Genomic DNA, 23540 nt, shown 5'->3' with positions numbered 1-23540 from the left:
GCCAAAACCGCTGTACCGAACATTCTGCCAAGCTTGAGAGGACCTGATTCTGACTAAATTTACTTCCAATGAAGTTAATTGTAAACCTCACAGTGAATCCCGGTTCGCAGATTACGAGAGGTTTTTTTAAAAATTTAATTCCATGATTACGTTTCTGGGATTCACAACAGGATTCCTGGAATCATACAGTATTTGGAAAGCATTATTTTTCCATGCAAATTCAAAAGCGCGTGCAGTTGGAGCATCCCGTCTGGATTCCGGGAACTCGCGACCCGTCACACGTGCGCCTCCTACCGGCTCAGGCGGAAACAACCGCGCCAAACTCAGGAGTTTTCCCACCCCCTTTCGACAAGTCTCTCAGGTGGCAAACCATCCCGGCCAGATGTTTCGCACGGGCTGTCTTAATAACCAGTTATAAATGCTGAAAAATAATTTTTAAGTCCAAAAGACACTTTACATTTCAGAATCGAGACGATTAGCATTTGGAAAAAGAAAACTCGAAAGAAAAAATTCAGAAAAAGCGTTAATCACTAAACTCATTTAAAATAAATGCAAGATGGACAACAAGAGAGACTGCTGGATAAGGACAGGGAAATAAAATAATGGGCAGGGATGCTGCCGAGGTGGAGTTTACAAAAAGGAAGCAGATTCAATTTTATTCATGAAACGCTGAGCCAGATTGCAACATTGCTGAGACTAAATAGCAACTGGATTGCTGCAATTATAACTATTATGTTACTCCTAATTTGAAACATTCAGTCTAATGCATTGCACAATTCAAAGGTGAAAAGCAGCAAGAGGGAGTGAGCAGAAAAGTGGCATCTTGACAGTTGTGTCCTTACCAGTCCCCCGCAGGTGCTGAAGGAGGCGAGCGAGCCCCGGTAGTTGTGCACGTAGCCGCTGTAGTAGCAGGCGTGCTCGGCTCGGTACGAGTGCACCGAGGTCTGGTGGCGGCCCCGCCGGTTGTGCACCGTGAAGCTGCCGGAGAGGAAGCGGCTGTCCCGCCTCAGGCTCAGGTACAGCTCTCTGCCAAACGCCGGGATCTTCAGCTGCAGCGCCAAGGGAGAGGGGGACAGAGGCGAAGGGGCGGCCGGCCTGCCGCGGGCGCCACCGGGCTGGCCGGGAGGCTGCAGCTCCCGCGGGTAAAACTCCTGAGACTCGTATTCGTCCACATTGGAGATGGAGCGGACTTCCCGGGACGTGGAACCGGTCTCGGCTCCGGCCCCCAGGCCGGTCTGCAGAGATTTTCCATCCTGCAAAACGGCTGGGAAAACAATCTCGGATTCCTCTCGGAAAGTCTCGAGACCTGTGTGAAGGGAAGGAAAAAAAGTCTAATTAATGGATTTTTAAAAATAAACAAGGTTAATTACATGTTTTACCTCAAAACACTTAGTGGAAATACCACCGTATTTTAGTGTGTCAAGAGATCTGGATTAGAACCTAATTTTTCCTCCAAAATTCAATAGTTTGTAGGATGAAACTCTGAGATTTGTGCTACAAATATCTATATTTAAAAATTATGTCTGTATATCAAGTATTCTTCAAAAAAAGTTACTGTACCTGAAACTAATGCATCCGTAATATGCAGTAGATACAAAATATAGAAAGTGTAGCTGTGGAGCATTCTTGTATTCCTCAGTGCCCTGTATTAAATATAAAAGTTAATTCTTGCTATATATACAACAAAAAAAAACCCTCTTTGGTATGAGAATGAAAAGGATGAGACGCTGGCTGCTTCTAGATTTTCTGTATATTTTTGGAACTGAAGGAAGGCTGCTCATACAGTAATGTAAACTTGTCTGAAAGCGGCCACTTCTCTCCCTCTCTGCCCCTTTCTCTCTCTCCCTCTCTCACACTCGCTCACTCTGTCTCTCACATGGTTTGAGTTTCCGAATGAATGAATTCGAGTCCCGCGGAGCCGAGCTCACCACACACACACACACCCTGCAAGGGCTTCCCCCAAACTGCAACCCAACCCTGATTGGTTACAGTAACTGAGCGCGTGTACTTGTCTGTGTCCTGTCCTATACATACATCGATTCCATTTCCTCAAAATATTTTATATGTAATATATAGTATCAGTGAATTATGTATGTCGGTACTGGATATATGTTATTGTATGTTTGTACGAGATATGTGTTATTAGATATTGAGATAAAGTGCCTAAGACTATCGACACCAAGTCATTCGCAATGATATGGGCAGAATGTCAACACTTACCTATCTTTTGTTGTTATAACCTCACAGTGCACAGTGACAACAGGAAAATAACAAATTAACTTGTTTACACTTAATGTCTGCTGGGAGGACAAGGGGGTGGAATGGACATAAAGATAATAGTGGCTGCACAAGGGGACATTTTCTCCTGAATATTAACAGATCCAGTTTAAAACATAACAAAATGACCATGCTCCTGTGTCAAGCACACACAAGGGAATATATTTTGGGTTCGCTGTGGCACTCTGGCAGGATGATAGATGTTGTCAAATCTGCTAACTAGGCGCACTGAAACGTGGGCTGTCATTTTGATACAACCTACCCGTGGAACGAATCATAGAATCCTGACAGGAGGCCATTCAGCCCATTGACTCTGCACTGAACCTCCAAAGGTGCACCCTACATAGGCCCACTCCTACAACCTTGTAAACTAACCCACACATCTTTGGACACAACGGGACAATTGCAATTTAGCATGGCCAATCCACCTAACCTGCACATCTTTGGATTGTGGGAGAAACCCAGAGCACCCAGAGGAGACCCACACAGACATGGGGAGAATTTGCAAGCACCACACAGGCAGACACCCAAGGTTGAAATTGAACCCAAGATCCTGGTGCTGTGAGGCAGCAGTGCTTACCACTGTGCCACCATGAGTTCATGGTGGCCATACATTTTACAACTCACCAGATTTTATGTTGCAGTATAATTTGACTTTAGGAGTGGAATTTTCCAGACCCCAGCCCATGGGTTTGAAGGCAGCTCGTAAAATGTAACAGGCGACATGTCCACTACCTACCCAACTACCACAACCTGTCTCTTATTTTGTGGGGGGGCTTTGGAGGACTCAGGAGACCCACCCACCCTTGGGCCTATTGAGGCCCTGTAATGGCACTGAGTTTCTTCAATGCAAAGGACCAAAAAACAAATTGAATCAAATACTGGCTATTGGTAGTGCACTGCAAATAACAATAACAAGCATAATTTTGCTATTGCTTGGTCCAGAAATTCTTTGAGGGTTGGTGAAAAGCTGCTTAAATTGGGCCTACGTTCTCTGGGGTTCAGAAGAATAGAGTTGATCTAAAGGGCTTGAGAGGAGATAGCTGCCAAGAGGTTGTTTCCGCTGACTGGGGAGTCTAGAACATGGGGACCACTGTCAGGATAAGGGAATGAACATTTAGGAGTGAGATGAGGAGGAATTTCGCCCCTGAGGTGGTTGTAAATCATTGATGTTTTCTCCTCCAGGTTCTCTGCTCCATCGTTTAATATATTCAAAGCTGAGCCAAACAGATTTTTGTTCTCTCAGGAAATCAAGGGATACAGGGAGAATGTGGGAAAGTGGAGTTGAAGTCCAGCATCAGTCACAATTATATTGAATGGTGGAATGCTTGAAAGATTGTGTGATATACTCCTGTTCCTAACTCTTGTGTTCTTGTTTACAGAGAGAATATGAAATGGAGCAAAGTTTCCTCTTGCCTCCTCCTCGCATTTCTGACCGTGTTAGGAATTCATGGTAAAGCTATTGGAAATATCTTGATAGGTACCTGTGCCATTCTAGTAGCACCCATCCCATGGGGGAAACCGTTACAGGCTGAAATGTTGAAGTCTTCCATTCCTGTCTAATGCTTGTTTTATTAATATGTGATAAGCAATTGTTGAAATTGGTCTTTGAATTTGTAAACTGTCAAAGGTGCGAGAAAGAGTTCAAATGAGAGAAATAAGTCATATGACATATTTCCCTTATGTAAATCAGATTATAAAAATTATTGGAGGCCTGGGAGCTTATTATGGGCCTGGCCTTAAAAGTGTCAACATGGTCAAAAAGGTGCAAAATCTGCTGATTATGGGTGAACTTCACATCTGTGTCTTCACAATGTCCATTGCCAATTAATGTTTGGAGCCCTGCATTGTTTTTGGTGGTGGAAAGGGCTCGAGAATTTTTCTTTTTCTTGCAGGGCCTGTGCAATTTCGCAAATTTCAAAAGTTTAGACAGGCTGAAGAGAATTTTTTTCTAAACAATTTTGCTCCTTTTACAAGTAACAAAGAGGCTCCTGCACCCACAAGAAGGTTGCTGCAACAATCCTCCACCCCGAACTTGGCAGAACTTGTTGCTGGAATCCCAACGGTCTGCCACCAATATTCAACGACTCCTAGGTTGGAAGCCTGCATGGGTTTCGGGGTACGTTTCTGTTGTTATGGGCAAGGGTTTAGAGAACCCCAAGGTGTATCATGGAACTCACCTGATCCACACCTTTTACTAGATGGTGGTATGGGGAGCACACAGCCCACTCTACAGATGTGGTACAGCAGAAATCAAAAAATATTTTTTTAAGCAAAACAATGTTTATTCTATAAACTCAAGTTAACCTTTTTAAAACATACAGTGAACATCTTAGCAACCATCAATTCAAATACAACCCCCAAAGAATACAACACTAAGTAATCCTTACTTTCCTTTCAACATCCATAAGAGATTTTTAAAAACTCATAACAGAAGCACATCAGGTTTAAATTCACCACTGAGAACAGTTATCGCTCTGAATTCACCAAATGATCAAGAGATAGTCTTTACATGGCATAGAGAACAACATTACACCTTCTGTGGCTGACTGCAGCTCCAACACTGAAACGAAACCAAATAAAAAAAACACACACACCCAAGCTTTTTCTCAAAGTGAAAATAAAAGCTGACAGACAGCCCAGCTCCACCCACACTCAGACATTACTGCAGTAATAAATACCCATTTCTTAAAGGTACACCCACTACAGTTATTCTATAAAAAAAACACCCATTTCTTAAAGGTACTCTCACATGACACTGTAGTTGGTACAAGTACTGTCCTGTTTACTTAATCTTGTACACAAATTCACATTTTGTAGTTAATGTATTTGGAAGTGTCCGAATTTACCATTGAGAGGAAAGAGATTACATTTTCAACTTGACTAATGGAGAATAATCTGGTTGAGCAAACCACCTGCCTATGACAGAATCTGATATTCATTCCATTGCTCGGGCTGTTTTTTTTTCAACAGGTAAGCAGTGTGCTGCTGCTAACCAGACACAAAGTAAATTATTTTCCTAGCTGCAGCTATCTGAAGTCAATTTTTAATTCACACATACGCTGAGTATATACGTTTGACAGTAAAAGCTGCAGGCATTGCCCCCATTTGATGAAGGATGAAAACCTTGCCTTTGTTATACAACATTTACATGACCTGCCTGGAACCACAATTTCCCCATTCAGGAGTGACCTCCTTTGCACATGTGCAGCTATATGTGCATGGAGCTTCTTCCTCAGCTGATACATTTAAATTAACCGCAAATAGACTTAATAGACACCCATGACTTTCCTTGGAACCTGACTTTACTCTGCACTGTAGTTATACTATACAAAATGCCACATCCAAGGACAAAGTACTGCTCTTCCTGAATGTCTCACAATACTTTGGGCCCTGACTGCAGATTTAGATGGATTCACACTGAAATGTTATTGTTGCTGTAAAATGAATAACATTCGGACCAAACGTCTGGAAGGAACACACTTCTTTCATTACATTGAAGGTCGGTTCAGTAGAATAAAGCAATTAACCCTGCCAGTTGGTGTCTGTCACTCACTTGCTTGAATAATTATCGCCCCTGTGTTCTTAAATCTCCACCATATTTGGAAAAGTAGCTGCATCAAGGAACTGCAGAATGGTGTCAGTAGGATGTCTTTTTAGATTCGTGATAGTGTTCCTGCCTGATCTACTGTCGTTTATCCGTTTTGAAAACACATGGGAACTTCCGGATACTTCAAAAGAAACAGCATTACATTGCTGTTTATAGGGCGTAAACCTGCAAGGAATCATCCAGAGATCTGTGAACACTAATACAGTCGTAGGGTAGATAAGCAGAAAAATGTACTCTCTCACTTGATACATTGTAGATTTGATGTTAATGTTATCAGAACATCGCATTTTGCTTAACACCTTGCATGACTTTAAGTATCATGCGAGTACCTCTAAAGTAGCAGCAAAGGGCATCCTTATGAACAGGCCTTTCATTTTGAGATGATCCAGATGGTCTGCAGCTGATGGGCTTAACCTGGAGATGGACTCATGGCAACTTTCCAGAACAAACAGCTGGTAAGATTTTGTTTCAGGAGCCAAGGCAGAACACTGGTTGCCCTCCATGGTCTGTCAAATATTCTGGAAAGGAGCATTTTTGTCTATATTTCTCCTGTTGTTTTTCATTTTAGGACAAAATCTGGGCACAACAATAAGTAACCTAGCTTCTTACCAGCTGTGGGAAACTTATCTTTCTGATCTACAGAGTTTGAATGTTGCCAAACGTTTTCACTCAAAGACAGCATCGGTAATCATAAGTAGAAGGCCAAACAGCTTTGACAAAATGTCATCCAGATTCAAAACGTTCTCTCACCACGGATGCTATCAGACCAGCATTTTCTCTTTTTGTTCTAGAAAAACTGTTCTTGGAGCCTTTATTTGACAGTGCAGCTTGACATGTTTCCTGGGGACCTATCAAGTAGAATTTTATTGAAGCTGCCTCCTTTGGGGACGGCCTATTGAATTACGAATCAATCAGGCAATTAACAGAGCATTGGCAGTTCTTCCACAGGATTACCAACCCAGGGGCAGTCAGTAAGAGTCAATCAGAGGCTGTAAGCTCTTTTGCTTTGCAGCACTACCAGGGAGGTTATGTTGTCTGTGGGAAGACCTACCAGAGACCCAGGAGCATGGAGTGACCCAAGCCTGAGGTGGGATGCTGGGAAGGGTTTTGTGTGATGGAGATGCAGGGAGGGGGTGAACCCCCTTTTACCCCAGAAGCCCACAGGTGAACTCATAGGACGCGATTCCCCAGCCTCATTGAGTTCTTGCTCAAGCAAAATGAGGCCGGTGAATAGCTGGATAGGCCAAACATGAAATCCGCGCCAGCAGCCTAACAGTTTCCGATGCAAACAGCCCACTCCTCGGATGCCGGGAGCTTGCCTAATTCAAATACAGTGTCCAGGAGAGGTGGCCACCCAGGATGGGCCAGCGCTGCCGGCTGGAGGGAAAATGGACATGTGGTCAGTGGGAGGGATGGGTCAGTCAGTAAGGCAATAACAATTCATGTTTGATAGGTCCTCTGGGTAGAACCCTGAGGTTCCTCACCTGTGTGGCATCTGACAGCCTCTGCGTGGGTGACCGATCTGTCCTTGGCCACCCCAGTCACCTCCAGGGCATACTCCTTAAAGGAGGTGAGGATTCTTAAGTCCAGTACCCCTCCACCAGTCTGGGTCTTCCCCCGACAATTATGGGAGAGCTTTTCCTGAGGAGACCCAGAGAAGGCATCATGAGCCACATGCGTGGCTCACAGTGGTGGGTGGTGGGGGTGAAGAAATGGTTGGAGGGTGTCAAATGGGGAGGGGTAGGAGGAAGCGTTAGGGGTTGCATGAGGAGTTAGGGGGGTAGATGCTCCCTTGGAGGAGGGGGGGGAGGGCATTGGTGTCTACTCACTCGCGCTGCCCAGTATATGTCGTTGACCTTCTTACGGCACTGAAGGCCAATCCACCTGGTCACATTTTCCAAGCTGACAGCTGCTGCCACCTCATCCCAGGAAACACTGGCTGCCTTGTGGATGAATCTCCGGGACCCTCAGGGGAAGAGGACATCTCTCCTTCCCTCCACCACGTTGAGGAGCCTTCCCAGATCAGCATCCCTGGATCTTGGGGCCAGTCTCCTCGGCACCATTAATGCGAGTTGGCTGAGCAAGAGCAACTTAAGTGTTGCTCGACCTTGTGTTTTTAAAATAAATTTAGAGTACCCAATTCATTTTTTCCAATTAAGGGGAGATTTAGCATGGCCAATCATCTTTGGGTTGTGGGGGCAAAACCCACACAAAGACAGGGAGAATGTGCAAACTCCACACGGACAGTGACCCAGAGCCGGGTTCGAACCTGAGATCTCCATGCCGTCAGGCAGCAGGGCTAACACACTGCGCCACCATGATGCCCTCGTTGCTCGACCTTGTTCGCGAGGGGCTGGCGAGCCCGGTCCCAGTGAATCAGCTGGCGAGCCTTCATTTGTTATGAGTAGCCCATGAGACCTTGTTAAGTAGACCAATTAACGTTGAATTGGATTGTCGGCCTTGCTGGGCCGAGCGTCGGGAAGCTCGCGGCAACTCCCTCTTGCTACCACATTAAAAAATATTTCCGGATAATTACACCCATACACTTTTGCCTGTTGTGCTCCCCATGTAGCAAAAGGCCCACCAGCCACTGGTTTAATACCAGTGGTGGCAGAATGAAGCCCTTAAGTGAGCATTCATTGCCCACCTAAGGGCCTCAAGTGTTAGCAGGAGTGGGGAGTATGAAAGCTATTCTTGGGCCCTTCTCCCACGGACTTGATCAAGAAGGTGGCAGGGTCATCATATTACACCTCCCACAAATAATGTTTTATTTCCAATGAAGTTGGTACTCTGGGGAAGTGATTCAGTAACCCCATTGCACCCGGATCTGCACCGCGTGCAAGGGGTGCATCGAAGTCAGGATCCGTGCTTGGCATCGGACAGGTCACGAGTCGCCCGCCTTGCTCCACCCAGAGCGATCTGGATTTCGTCCTTGCTGGGCGAGATCCCTATCAGCATATTTAAATGGAGGGCCGAAGGGCATGTTCCTGTGATGTAATTGTTCTTTGTACTGCCAGGCTGATAGTGCCCGGGTGTGAGGTTGGCACAGCCAGGCATCGGGCCGGGGGGGGGGGGGGGGGATCTTGCCAATTGGAAGGGCATTCCCAGGTGCCTCTTCTTGTTTTGCGGTGTGAAGGGGACATCAATAAAGCTGGGGGCCTGAAAGGGTGGGGGAGGAGATCGGGGCTGCCAATCAAAATGGCAGCCCAATCAGTGAACAGTCATTTGTGGCCTTGGCGGGGATAAGCACCCCGAGGCCAAAAAATAATGGCAAAGTGCCATTGAATAACAAGGTAATTCTCGGCTCTGCAGCCGCCAAGAAACATCCCGCCAAAAGCAGACTTTAACCGCTGTCCGCTGAATCGTGCCCTTGGTACTTTTTTTTTAAAACAGCTACTCTAAAAGTATATGTTACTAACTGAAAAGGGATTGGTTTTTAGTCCCAAATAAATTTCTTCAACCCTTTTGGATGAAAATTCCAGCTCAATTTTATGTTAAAATATTGTCCTGGTTTGATTTCATTTGATTTATTGTCACGTGTACCGAGGTACAGTGAAAAGTATTGTTCTGCGTACAGTCCAGACAGATCATTCCATAAGTGAAAAAACATAGGACATGCATAAATACACAATATAAATACATGGACACAGGCATCAGGAGAGCATCTGGAGTGTAGTACTACTCAGTAGAGAAGATGTGTGAAGAGATCAGTTCAGTCCATAGGAAGGTAATTTAGGAGTGTGGTAACAGCAGGGAAGAAGCTGTTTGTGAACCTGTTCGTGCGTGTTCTCAGATTTTTGTATCTCCTGCCCGATGGAAGAAGTTGGAAAAGAGAATAACCTGGGTGGGGGTTTGTTAATATCATCACAGGCTCCTAAACACCTCATGGTGTGATTCATGGGCCGGGATTCTCCCCTACCCGGCGGGGCGGGGGGTCCCGGGGGATAGAGTGGCGTGAACCACTCCGGCGTCGGGCCTCCCCAAAGGTGCGGAATTCTCCGCACCTTTAGGGGCCAAGCCCTCACATTGAGGGGCTAGGCCCACGGCGGAGTGGCTCCCGCTCCGCCGGCCGGCGTGAACGGCCTTTGGGTCTCCACCAGCAGGGGCCGAAAGGCCTTCGCAGCCGGCCGAAGGCCGCCCATGCGCCGGTGCATCAGCGGCTACTGACGTCATACCGGCGCATGCGCAGGGGAGGGGGTCTCTTCTGCCACCGCCATGGTGAAGGCCATGGCAGGGCGGAAGAGAAAGAGTCCCCCCACGGCACAGGCCCGCACGCCGATTGGTGGGCCCCGATCGCAGGTCAGGCCATCGTGGGGGCACCCCCCGGGGTCAGATCGCCCCCCCCTCCCCCCAGGACCCCGGAGCCCGCCCGCCGCCAATCCCGCCGGTACCAGAGGTGGTTTAAACCACACTCACGGAAAAGGCCTGTCAGCAGCGGGACCTCGGCCCATCGCGGGCTGGAGAATCGCCGCGGGGGGCCCGCCGTTCGGCGCGGCGAAATTCCCGCCCCCGCCGAATCTCGGGGGGGCGGAGAATTCGGGACACGGCGGGTGTGGGATTGACGCCAGCCCTGGGCGATTCTTCGACCCCCCGGGAGATCGGAGAATTCCGCCCATGGTGTCATGTGGTCCAAAGATGTGCAGGTTAGGTGGATTGGCCATGCTAAATTGCCTCTTAATGTCCAAAGTTTACGTGGGGTTACGGGGAGAGCGCAGGAGAGAGGGCCTAGGTATGGTGTTCTTTCGGAGGGTTGGTGCAGTCTCGATGGGCCAAATGATCTCTTTCTGCACTGTAGGGATTCTATGATTCTATTATTGTAAATGAGAGCCCCACAAAATGCAAATCCTAAATTTGTTCCATTATACTTAATTGCGTTCTGAAGCTTGCTCTTTTTGAACCAATGGTGACATGCAATATTTTTTTTTTTAATTTAGATTAGCCAATTATTTTTTCCAATTAAGGGGCAATTTAGCGTGGCCAATCCACCTACTCTGCACATTTTTGGGTTGTGGGGGCGAAACCCACGCAGACACGGGGAGAACGTGCAAACTCCACACGGACAGTGACCCAGAGCCGGGATCGAACCTGGGACCTCAGCGCCGTGAGGCGGTTGTGCTAACCACTAGGCCACCGTGCTGCCTGTGACATGCAATATTAAAGAAGAAATGCATTCTGTGAAACATACTTTTTACTTAGCTTACTCTTCCTCCACTTCTCTTTCAAAGTATGCAAACAACAATATTGAATAATTTGTATTAAATATTTTAGCTTCTGCAAGCTGTTCTTCAGCGATCACTCGCTAATGAGTATGATTGTTAACTAAAAAACGCCCGTGCTACAGGTCGTGGGCGCTGTGGGTTCATGTGTGAGCCTGATCCTAGAGCTGCACATTCGACTGCACACTCTGTTTCTGGGAGATGGGTTTGTCCTTGGACTTTAGACCATGGGTATTCTTTTCTCAGACTCCTATTCCGGGCTTCCTATTGCCACAGGGTGTCCCCAAAGAATTGTGTCTATTAAATCAGGATGTTCCTCCAAGTAGGTCTCTTCTGAGCAAGGATCTCCCAGACATTTTCACAAATGTTGCATTTCCTGAGGGAAGCCTTCAGGGTGTCTTTGAAGAGCATCCTTTGTCCTCCTCTTATTTGGGAGTCTTCCTTGAGATAGGTGAAGGAGATTTGCTGAGGCAGTTAGGACTGCGACATCCTAAGCACATGGCTGACCCAGCAGAGTTGATTTAGGATGATCATGGCCTCGATCCTAGTGCCCACATTCTCCACTTCATTTAGGGGCTGGTTTAGCTCACCAAGCTAAATCGCTGGCTTTTAAAGCAGACCAAGCAGGCCAGCAGCACGGTTCGATTCCCGTACCAGCCTCCCCGGACAGGCGCCGGAATGTGGCGACTAGGGGCTTTTCACAGTAACTTCATTGAAGCCTACTCGTGACAATAAGCAATTTTCATTTCATTTCATTTTTCATTTCATTTCATAGTGCTCTTGGCTCCTGCAAAGACACTGATGTTGGTACGCCTGTCCTCTCAGCTGATGTGGAAAATCTATCTCAGACAGCATTGGTGGTATCTCTCCAGTGCCTTGAGGTGGCATCTGTACATAGTCCAAGTTTCTAAGCCGCATGGAAGAGATGGGAGGACAACTGTACACGAGGATCTTGGTGTCACAGTCATCAAAGACTCTCATCCTGAGGCATTTAAGTAGGTACTTGTGGATTGGATACGATGCTGGAACGACGCTTCAATGCCAGCTTTAAGTCAGAGGTGACAAAGGGTCATCTCGACTCGAAACGTTAGCTTTTTTCTCTCCCTGCAGATGCTGCCAGACCTGCTGAGATTTTCCAGCATTTTCTCTTTGGTTAGGTGAGAGGTGACTCCCCAGATAGGGGAAATGTTCCACATTTGGGAAGGTTTCTCCATTGGTCTTGATGGAGGGAAAGACCGGTCTTGCCCTGGGATGGGTTGCTAAAGGACTTTAGTCTTCTTGAGGTTGAGAATGACTCTTCAGTATACTTCTGCAAAGGTGTCAAGCATGGCATGGAGATTCCCACTAGCTGTCTTCTCCCAGTATCTGAAAACATCCTTCTGGAATGCCAGTGTTGCTTCCGATCTAATCATGGAACAGTGGATATGATTTTCATTGCTCGTTAACTTCACTAGAAATGCCAGGAGCAGCAACATCAATCACTCTACATGGCCTTTATCGATCTGACCAAGACTTTTGACTCAGTCAATCAGGAAGTGCTATGGAAGACCCTGTCAAAGGCCGGCAGTCCAGAGAAATCATCATCATCCTTCGACTCCTCCAGGACAAGATGTCGGCGATAGTCCACGCCACCAGAACTAAGACAGAAACCTTCAAGGTCAAGACTGGAGTCAAGCAGGGATATGTCATCACCCCCACCCTTTTCTCTATCTTCATTGTCACCATCCTTCTCGTTGTCAAGAACAAACTTCCTAATGGATTGGACATCATCTACAGGATGGACAGAAAACTTTTCAAGCTTAACCCATTGAAATCCAAGAAGAAAATGACACTGATATCGCTCGTGGAATTTCAGTATGCAGATGACATTGCCGTCGCCACTCTCTCAGAAGAGAATCTCAAAGCCATGCAGACATCTTTGCAGACTGAAGAATCGTTCCTCTTCGACTAAAATAACATACAGAATGATATGGGTTGTGTTCTCTGAAGATGGAGAGGATAGGGCTGGGGTGGGCAAACTACGGCCCGCGGGCCGCATGCGGCCCGCCAAAGGTCTTTATGCGGCCCACCAAGATCAATTTTTTTTTTTAATTGTATTTTTTTATTTTAAGGTTAATGGGGGGGGGGGGGGGGGCTGTTGGGTTACTGGTATAGGGTGGATACATTGACTTGAGTAGGGTGATCATTGCTCGGCACAACATGTGTTTCATGTGAAGTTTCTACTTTAAAATATTAATTAATAAAAATTAATTGCTTTTTTTTCTTTAAAAACCTTTTATTTTGGCTATTTTAAATATTAATTATTTTACTTAATATACTATGCGTCCCTTTAAAATTGTGAATTTCTGAATGTGGCTCTTGCACGGAAAAGTTTGCCCACCCCTGGGATAGGGAGTGATGTGATTGGTGTGATTAAAATAACGTGACTAAAGAAGGTAACTAAATGGAGATTCCAGAACTGGGAACATAAAAGCCCCCAGAACTCATGGATAAGTACATCCCGGCATAATTGCTACCAACCATATTGAGTTGCTGAATTGGAGCAAATGATACATGATTAGTGGGACAGAAGTTGTGTGTGTGTGAACTGTGAAATATGCACAACATGGTGTTTCATACATTACCCTGATATTTATGTTCCCCATCACCCTTGAATTGGAGTGATTCACAGCACGTTTATCTTAAATTCTATCGTCCGTCGTTCCAAATTCACCATCCGCACCCCTTTAGCTGCAAAGGTTGATTCCCCATCAGCACAGTCATTTCCTTGTTTATCTTAAACATCAGAATCAGATCACCCCGCAGCCCCTTTGTGTCCAGCAAGGTTCTACATCTAGCAGCTTAGCTCAAGATTAGAAAGCATCACTCACAGACGCTGTCAAGGAGCACTGAAACATTTGGATGGGTGTCCAATAGAGAGTGTAAAAGATTGTGTTAAGGCCAGTAAAGTTGCTGAACATGCATACTTCTTATAGTTTAATTTCATACACAAAAATATTTCATTTGCGCTGTATTTGAACAGAAGTGCACAAGCAGTATAAGTGCTCATAGTACACAGAATGGAAACACTGCCTCCATTGTATTTGTCAGGCTGTACCCAGATTCTAAACTTATAAGCACTGGCACTTCGCAAAACCTGCCATATGTGAGCCAGAAGACTAGTGCACAAAACAGCACCCCAACCCAGCCAAATTATGACTACTGAAAGATCTGTAATGATGCAATTATAACTTCACTGAAATCCATCTGCTAGTGGGAACTGTGAACTTATAGTCCAGTGCACTGTAATCAGATTCACACAGGCAGTCAGTTCAGTCTACATAAATAAATGAATGAATGTCTGAATGGGCTTTTCTTCCACAAAAATGTATGTGGATTAAAATATATGATTGCCCACATACCATTAAAAGCATGTGGAACATTGCCTACTGTGTACATATGTTGCCAGCTCCTGTGCCTTGACTATTTTTTGTTCACTTCATTCTGGCAGGCTTCTGTACAGAATACCACAATCAACTAATTCTGAAAAGTTCCATAATACCTGAGAGTGGTAAAATGCAAGTTAAATTTGCTTATTCTATGACAAGTGGAAAACTAAAAACATAAATAAAGTATAGAGTGAAGGATATAATGGGACAAGTCTGTAAATGTTTCAAGTGGAAGGTCTATACATTGACCCACAACGTAAGCTGGTTATAGCGATTGTTTACGATTGACAAGAAAGCAAGAGTTTGCATTTATATAGCCTTTTCACACCATTAGGGAGTCCCAATGTGCATAACAGCCAATGGTGGACATTCAAAGACTAGTCACCGTTGTAGTGTGTGGAACTGCAGCAGCCAATATATGCACAGCAAGATTCCACAGCAGGCAATTAGATAATTACCAGACACTGTTTTCTCAGTGATGTCGGTTGAGGGATAAATATTGGCCATGGTATGAGATGTCATACCTGAAAATAAATTTTAAATTGTTGACATGTTTCAAGACTTTTAAAATATTTTATATGATGGAGAGAGAGTAGGGTTGACAATAATGCCCCTTCTAAATGATCCAATTCTGTTTTCTCTGGTGTGTGCAGCCTGTTTATTTCAATACAATTTTTTGCATGTGGCTGTACATGCGCCGTACCTTGCAAGATGACAGCACCCTGCTCAAAGCCTTCATGCCTTCACCCTGCACAGGCACACATGCATTCAGCGTCAAGAGAATTTTGCTTGCTACCTCTTGGGGAATTGTCTTTGAGTCTTCAGAAATTAAGTTCCAAGACACTCCAGAAGTCAAACTCAGGCGAAAAATCAAAGGGGTATTAAAGCAATTTTTCTTTTATTTTTCTTTGAAAACTTGTATTTATTTGTTATGTAAATATCGGAGATGGTTAAAAAAAGAGGTCATTTCAAAACAGCACTAAACAAAAGGGCCACATGCTCCATTTATGCAGAAGATGGTTTTAGATCTAAGAATCCTGAACTATTTTGAGCAAGAATAATGCAGTCTGGGTAGGGGAGTTAATTTGGGACAGAACATTTTACTTTCAGTTTCCTGCCCCTTTCCACCCACGTGGATCCAATGTAATTTCCTGTGATAAGAGATCAAATCCATGTCCTGCCATTCCTTCATTTAAGGCAGTTAGAAGCAGCCCTGGTGGGTTAATTCTGAAAGTCCTGCCTGTTCCACCTAGCACACGGTAATGTACAGCATACCTGCATGAAATAGGTACATTTGATGTACAAAAGCTACAATTGGAATCAACAGTGCTTTTTCTGTGGGTAGGGGGACTTTAGTGTGGGTGAGCACATGGATGGGAGTGATGGGTTGTCAGTTTTAACGTTTTTGGTAGTAGAGACAGATTGTTCAAATCCCTTGTCAGATTGTTGAGATTCTCCAGGCTTATGTCCGCTGAGTTTTGGAGCCTGTGAGGACTCTGCCAAAGACTGACCCCCAACCTGCACCTGTGCAGGGAAGACTCGGCCATTGGAGCACAAGGCAGCATGCTGGGGTGGGGAGAGGGGTGGGCAATGGTTGACAAGGGGTAGTGCTTGAAGCAGAATCCCCTTTCACCAATATCTTTCCCATGACCCAGCCAGACTTTCCTGCTAGAAATGAGCTGGAGAATGTTGCAGATCAATTGGGTGATGGACAGACAAGTTAGGTGTCATTCATCTTATTTAATGTGCAAACCATTAGTGATGGCTACTGTGACTGGCATGTTTGATGATCCACACCAATGGCTACTTTTTCCATAAATGAACATATGTGTAAATGCCTGCACCATCATGCCACTCACGCTTGAGGCGGACCCCTCAATCTGTGCTAGAATGTGCGTTGTGGTTGGAAATATTGCCAGTGCACCACACATCCTCTTTTGCTATTCCAGATGTACTCTGTTGGTGAACAGGCCTCGAGGTACAGCATCTGCAGAGCTTGGAGCATCCGGTGCCCTCGGCCCAGGAGTCTCACTGCTGTTCCTGTCTCCATCATCTACTGTTATTCACTTGTGATGTGTGAGTCACCAGGCACAGACCCAAATATCTGCCTTCCACCTTAGTATGACTACCTTATTTGGTTCATGGTCTGCATAAGTCATGCAATGATACATTCTCAAAGGAAATTTTCTCCTCTGAGAAGTTGCTGTTGCCTGTGACCTGGATCATCTCCTGAAGGATACATGAAGCCCAGTGGGAAATAAAAAAAATGAATGGGTTCTGTCAAAATAAGTATCTTTAAACTTATGATTATGCACATCATCATATTTAACTTGGTGTTGACTACAACATGAGTGAGGTTTATAAGAGGTTCGGTGGGGACTTGGGGTCTCAGCTGGTGAGGACGTATAATGAGGTTAGGGAGAGGGGGGAGCTGCCCCCCCACCCACACACACACACTATTGCAGGCACCTATTTCCCTGATTCTGAAGAAAAATAAAGATCCAGACCAGTGTGGGTCCGACCGTCCAAAATCGTTACTAAATGTAGACACCAAGCTGCTGCCAAAGGTACTGGCCTCATGTATTGAGGACTGTGTACCGGGGGGCGATAGGTGAAGATCAGTTTGGGTTTGTGAAGGGGAGGCAGTTGTCAACTGCCTGCATCACTGCCATACCCTCCATCACTTCCACCAACCCAAAGGGGCCACCCAGCCCCTCCACCAGATCCTCCTCCACCTTGGGAAGCTCCAACCCATCCAAAACCCGCTGCACTCAGCCCGCCACCCCACCCCCGACCGGGGGCTCCAACTCATATAGCTTCCTATAAAACTCATCGGATACCCCATTCACCCCTACCGGGTCCAGTACCACCCTTCCCATCCCGTCCTTCACTTTTCCAATCTCCCTCGCTGCCTCCTGATTCCTACGTTGGTGGGCCAGCATCCTACTTGTATTATCCCCATACTCGTACACTGCCCTCTGGCCCTCTGCAACTGCCTTACTGCCTTCCCCATGACCACCAGCCCGAATTCCATCTGGAGCCTCTGCCGTTCCTTCAACAATCCTGCATCCGGGGTTTCCGAGTACCTCCTGTCCACCCGCAGGATCTCGTCCATAAGTCTTGCCATCTCTGATCGTTCCTCCTTTTCTCTGTGCGCCCGAATCGAAATTAACTCCCCACCTGTGGGCGACGCGGTAGCACAATGGTTAACACTGTTGCTTCAAAGCTCCAGGGTTCCAGGTTTGATTCCCGGCTTGAGTCACTGTCTGCATGTTCTCCTCGTGGCTGCATGGGTTTTCTCCGGGTGCTCTGATTTCCTCGCACAGTTCAAAGATGTGCCGGTTAGGTGGGTTGGCCATTCTAAATTGCCCTTAGTATCCAAAAAGATTAGGTGGGGTTACTGGGTTATGGGGATAGGGTGAAGGTGTGGGCATTAAGTAGGGTGCTTTTTCCAAAGGCTAGCGCAGACTTGATGGGCCGAATGGCCTCCCTCTGCACTGCAAATTCTAGGATTCTAACCACTGCCTTGAACGCCTCCTGTAGCATGGCGGCCTTAACCTCCCCCGTATCACTAAGTTCCACATAGCCCCGGATGGCAGCCCACATCCGCTTGCACACCTCCTCATCCGCTAACAACCCCACATCCAGCCTCCACTGTGGGCGGTGGACACCCCCTCCGGTGCACTTGCAAATCCACCCAGTGCGGTGCATGGTCTGAAACCACAATCGCCGAGAACCCCGAATCGACCATCCCCGCCAGCAACGTCTTGCCCACCACAAAGAAATCAATCCAGAAGCACACCCAACGCACACACCCTATCCCCCAGTTGCTCCGTAAGCCCTTTTAGCTCCTTTGCCACTGCCAACACCCTCCCTGACCTCGGGCTCGACTGGTCCAAGCCTGGCTCACAATTACCTTGTTAAAATACCCTCCCCCCATGACCAGCTGGTGCAATCCAGATCAGGAATCTTCCCCAGCACCCGCGTAATAAACACCACATCGTCCCAGTTTGGGGCATAAACATTTACCAAAATGACCAGCATCCCCTCCAACTTCCCACTCACCATTACGAACCACCCCACCGAATCTGTCACAATGTTCCCCATCTCAAACGGCACCCGCTTGTTTCGGGCCATTCAACCGTCTCACATTCCACGTGACCAACCTGGGGGGGGGGGCACCCACCCTGCACCCACCCTGCACCCACCCTGCACCCACCCTGCACCCTGCACCCTACACCCGGCACCTGCTGATCAACCATATCCCCTTTTAGGCCAGCCCCCAGCCCATGTCACGCGACCCTCCAGACCCACCCTCGGATGCCCACCACTATCATTCCCTTTCCAACTGCGCCACAGCAGCCCCACCTTTGTCAGCAGCCCCCCCTCCTCCTTCCTCCTCCCCCAAACAAAGCACCAATCCCATCCCCCTTGTTTAGCATTCATAAATATGTTTAAAATGCAAATATAGTGAAATGAGGATATTTTTAATTTTTTTTTAAACTTTGGTTTGTAACAAGACTAAATTCCACGAATAGGGCACTTTACTGTATAAAGTGAGTTTGGAGTCACAGAAAGTGAAAGAAAGTTTTTTTTCAACTTTGGTTTGCCTTGAGGATGTTATTCCGTTTAAGGAACTATAATGGATAGAATGGGTTTGGAATGCATGTAATCAATGGCATTCACTCGCTAACGAGTATGATTGTCCTTCTAAGATACTCCGTGTAACTGGTCACAGGTTCTGTTGGTGCTTGCGTGGCTGATGCACCCGATCCTAGAGCTGCCTCACTTGGCAGGAGTTTCCAAAAGCTGGAATCTGTCCTTGGACTCTAGGTTGTGGGATTCCTTTCTCAGATTCTTTTCCCAGACCTCCTCTTGCTGTCGAGTGTTCTTGATGATTTATGTCCCTTCCATCAGGATGTTCTTCCAAGTAGGCCACTTCTGAACAAGGGTCTCCCAGGCATTGCCATCTTTGTTCCATTTCTTGAGGTAAGCCTTCAAGGTGTCTTTAAAGAGCTTTGTTTGTCCTCCTTTTATGCGGGATCCTTCCTTGAGCTGGGTGAAGATGATTTGCTTTGGCAGTGGGACTCTGACATCGTAAGCATATCAGCGGTCCAGTGGAGTTGGTTTTGGATGACCATGGCCTCGATACTGGTACTATTTACTTTTTCAAGGACACAAATGTTAGCATGCCTGTCCTCCCAGCTGATTCAGAGCTAAAGTAAATTTGGATTTTGCAATGTATTTTAAGCTCAATTATTTATGAGTCTCCCTGATGTAGTATTCATCTTTACAAGCCTCAGTAATTACTCCAAATACTTTCGTAAAGTTGAATGCCTCAGTTAACGTAAATAAGCTTCCTGTAAGCAAATGTGAACTACCTCTCTGACAGGTATTGCAGAATCCAGTGCAGATTCAAAATCTGTAGTCGTGCTTCACCTCTTTTGGGGCATCACACTTATAGCTTGGCTTCTTAAAATCCTTGAAGTTCTTTTGAGGCTTCAACATAGGTACAGGGATCATGAGAGAACAGTCATGCTACATCTCTGCCTGGCAAGGAAGCAAATCAATTACCCATCCCTAAGAGTGCACAGCAAAGGAGATTCAAAAATGATGTCAGAGGGGATGTGTGCCAGGAAACTGCACTAAAGCAGCTGCTGCTTTCGGACTTTGAGCTTATAAACTTAACAATTGATATGTCAAAACTCTCTCTTCCTCCTCATCTCACTCCCTCCCTCTCTCCCCTTTCCCCCTCCCTTCCCTTCCCCCCTTTCCTCCCCTACCCTTTACAAATAGACAGAACTGTTGTGTTTATGTGGAAATATATATATTTTATCGACCATTGTGTTTGAGTGAGAAAATATATATTATTGCAAGAAATTTGTAAAAAGTTGAGGTTGTTATGATACAAAATCTCATTGTTCAGCTGATAAAGTTAAACGTTAAGTGTTAACTTGTTTCAAAGTTTCGCATTTCTGAAATTATTTATTTATTTTTTACATTTTTCCAATTAAGGGGCACGTTATTGCGGCCAATTCACCTACCATGCACATCTTTAGGTTGTTGGGGTGAGACCCATGCTGACACGGGGAGAATGTGCAAATTCCACACCAATCAGTGACCCAGGGCCAGGATCGAACCCGGGTCCTTAGGACCATAAGGCAGAGTGCTAACCATTGCACCACCATGCCGCTCCATAAGATTCTTTTTGTTAATAAATGGTTTCCAATAAACTTTACAAGATTCTACAATTGTCTTACTGAAACATAAAAACACATCATTTATTTATGAGATAATTATAAATGAATAAGATAATTGAAGTAAATAAGGCAGATACATAATAACATGGGCAACACAGACACACTGGTTAGCACTGCTGCCTCACAACACTAGAGACAAGTGTTCAATTTCGATCATGGGTGACTGTGTGGTGTCAGCACATTCTCCCTGTGTTTGAATGGGTTTCCTAGAACCATAAAATAGAACCATAGAATTCCTACAGTGCAGAAGGAGGCCATTCAGCCCATCGGGTCTGCACCGACCCTCTGAACAAGCATCCTCCCTCGGCCCACTCCTCTACCCTATCCTCAGAACATAACCTGTACATCCCTGGACATTCAGGGGCAATTTAGCATTGCCAATCCACCTAACCTGCCCATCTTTGGACTGTGGGAAGAAACCAGAGCACCCAGTGGAAACCCATGCAGACATGGGAGAACATGCGAACTCCATCCAGATAGTCACCCAACACCATAATTGAACCCGGATCCTTGGCGCTAACCACTGTGCCACTGTGACAATGCTGTTTCCTCCGGGTGCTTCGGTTTCCTCCCATCCTCAGGATATATCTATTATCCCTGAACTCCTTAAGACTTCCCCTCTCCCCAAACAACATCCAAAGTGAATAAATCTATAAGTCAAGACCAGATTATAATTATTGTAAAGGATTGACGTTCAAGTTTGGGAAATGTCAATTCCTGGTCTAGCAAAGGTATTTAAACTTCCTTTACGAAGGTATCTTCACTGCCTTCGCTCTAAGACTTAGAGGCTGTTAGATCTAAAACTGGCCCTCTCAGCTGTTCGATGTAAATTGGCCTCCCTTGCTTCTGAGGGTGCTGGCAATTGTACCATTGTTTCCTTTGATTCTGCATTCCGTTATTTGGCTGTCTATCCCTCTCACATTCCTTGACTCTAGGAGTGGGATTCTCCGTCTGTCCACAGCAGCAGGATTTTCTAGTCCCACTGTAGTGAATGGAAGATTTGGCTGAGCACCAAATCCTCCGTCCTTGCTAGCAGCAGAAGCGAGGTGGACTCACAACAAACAATCATGATCTAGAAATTAGTGTGTGTATATCTCACTGATCTCCAAATCATCTAGACAAGCGGTTTCTACAATAGGCAATTCACACCAGGTTCTAACCATGATGCCTGCTAATCTCATTACTGGGAAAGACCCATCACATCCAGACTTTTGTATACTGGCTACTGCTGTTGCTTGGCAGATTTTTACCAGTTGCTGGGCAGATTGCATCTTATTATCTCATGTTAAATTTGTATTAGTGCTGTTGCCAGGCAAATCCATGACACAATGACTTCTGGTTTCCCATGCTTGACCAGTTGCACCCCACCGACCCTTCCCCAAATCCCAGGATATTGCAAACTTAAAATCCTGTCAACAATCTGTTTGGATTCACAGCAGTTTGGTCTGGAGACTCTTAAGCACTGTGGCAGGATTCGGCACTTATCAATCCAGCTAATCCTCCCAAAAGTTTATTCATACTAACAATGCCAATCAAGGTGAATTGATTGAAATAATAGGAGATAATTTAGAATTTGTGAGATTATGGAAAATTGATGACATTGAATCAGCCACATCTCTCATACCCTCATACACATTATACAGCTCCATTTAAATTATGCTCGTATTACCTTGGTTATGTGGGTCAGGCATGGTAATTGAACACAATGAGGGTTGGGATTCTCTGGCTGTTCACGGCAGTGGTTGTGCACCAAATTCTCCATCCTCACTAGCAGTGGGTGTGGGGCGGACTCACAACAGAGAACCCCGGCGCAGATGTACTAACTTTCTCCAAATTTCATGTCTGGTTTGATACAGGCAGATGTTTGTTATGCTGTATTGCATGCTGCCTCTACCTATCTACCTTGGTTATTTCTGTCTCAGAGGAAAATGCAATCCATGATTAATGTGACTTTGTAACTGACTGACATGAATCTACAGCTAGAGTTGTTTCAATGTATGTGCTGGCATCATGACACTTACCAGATTAAAGTGCATTTTGTCAAATTCTCATTTTACATTAAAGTGGGACAATGGGGGGGGGGGGGGGGGGGGGGGGGGGGATTTTGAGCCCGCACTAGCCGTGCGCGGGATCGGCGGTGTAGGCGGAAAATCGCATGAGAATTGGGAAATGCAATTCTAGCCAGAGATATCGCATTTCCTGATTTTCCCCATGCCTCACTGGCGACATTAGACATGAACCTCATTTTAATAGATTTGCATCAATGTCAAAGATATTAGTGGACCCCCTCACCACATGACCCCCCTTCACTAAATATTCATACACATCGCTGAGGTTTATAACAGGTTTGTCCAGACAAGAAGTAGTTGAGGGGATCCCTTCGGGGCCACTGAGGGAACCAGGGGTGGGGGAGGGGGGGGGGGGGGTGAGAGTAGAGGACATGCCCGGGCAATGCCCTAGCAATGCCAACCTATGCGAGGGAGCAGTGCCAGAGGTGGTCCCTAGTGGGAACCCCATGGGGGAGGTTGCATTTATGTGTGGTGGTGTAGCCACCTGGGGTGGCCACGTCCCGATTACAAAATGGGCACTTACAGAGAATGAAGGGAAAAATGGACAATGCTGAGAAAGCAAGCAGGTGCAAGGTTTGTCTGTTGATTGGAGTTTGCAGCTCCCAGACAAGACCGATACTGCAAAACCATTACCATACTAATGAGCCATCTCTGGGGACAAAAGAGAAACATTTAAGCAA

General features: G+C 46.0%; 1 protein-coding gene across 1 annotated transcript in view; it reads right to left on the bottom strand.

Moving 5' to 3' along the window:
- The window catches only part of LOC119970309 (A disintegrin and metalloproteinase with thrombospondin motifs 19-like), a 650870-nt gene extending 648952 nt beyond the window's left edge, over nucleotides 1-1918 (bottom strand). The window contains exons 1-2 of the mRNA XM_038804712.1: nucleotides 1561-1918; nucleotides 843-1306 (exon numbers count right to left, since the gene is read on the bottom strand). Coding sequence (XP_038660640.1) covers nucleotides 843-1306; nucleotides 1561-1624 — 528 coding nt within the window. The 5' untranslated portion in view covers nucleotides 1625-1918. The remainder of the gene's footprint in view (nucleotides 1-842; nucleotides 1307-1560) is intronic.
- Nucleotides 1919-23540: the final 21622 nt, after the last annotated feature.

The sequence above is a fragment of the Scyliorhinus canicula genome, chromosome 8, assembly GCF_902713615.1.
Source record: "Scyliorhinus canicula chromosome 8, sScyCan1.1, whole genome shotgun sequence".
Lineage (NCBI taxonomy): Eukaryota > Metazoa > Chordata > Chondrichthyes > Carcharhiniformes > Scyliorhinidae > Scyliorhinus > Scyliorhinus canicula.
This window is presented reverse-complemented; position numbering and strand designations above follow the sequence as displayed.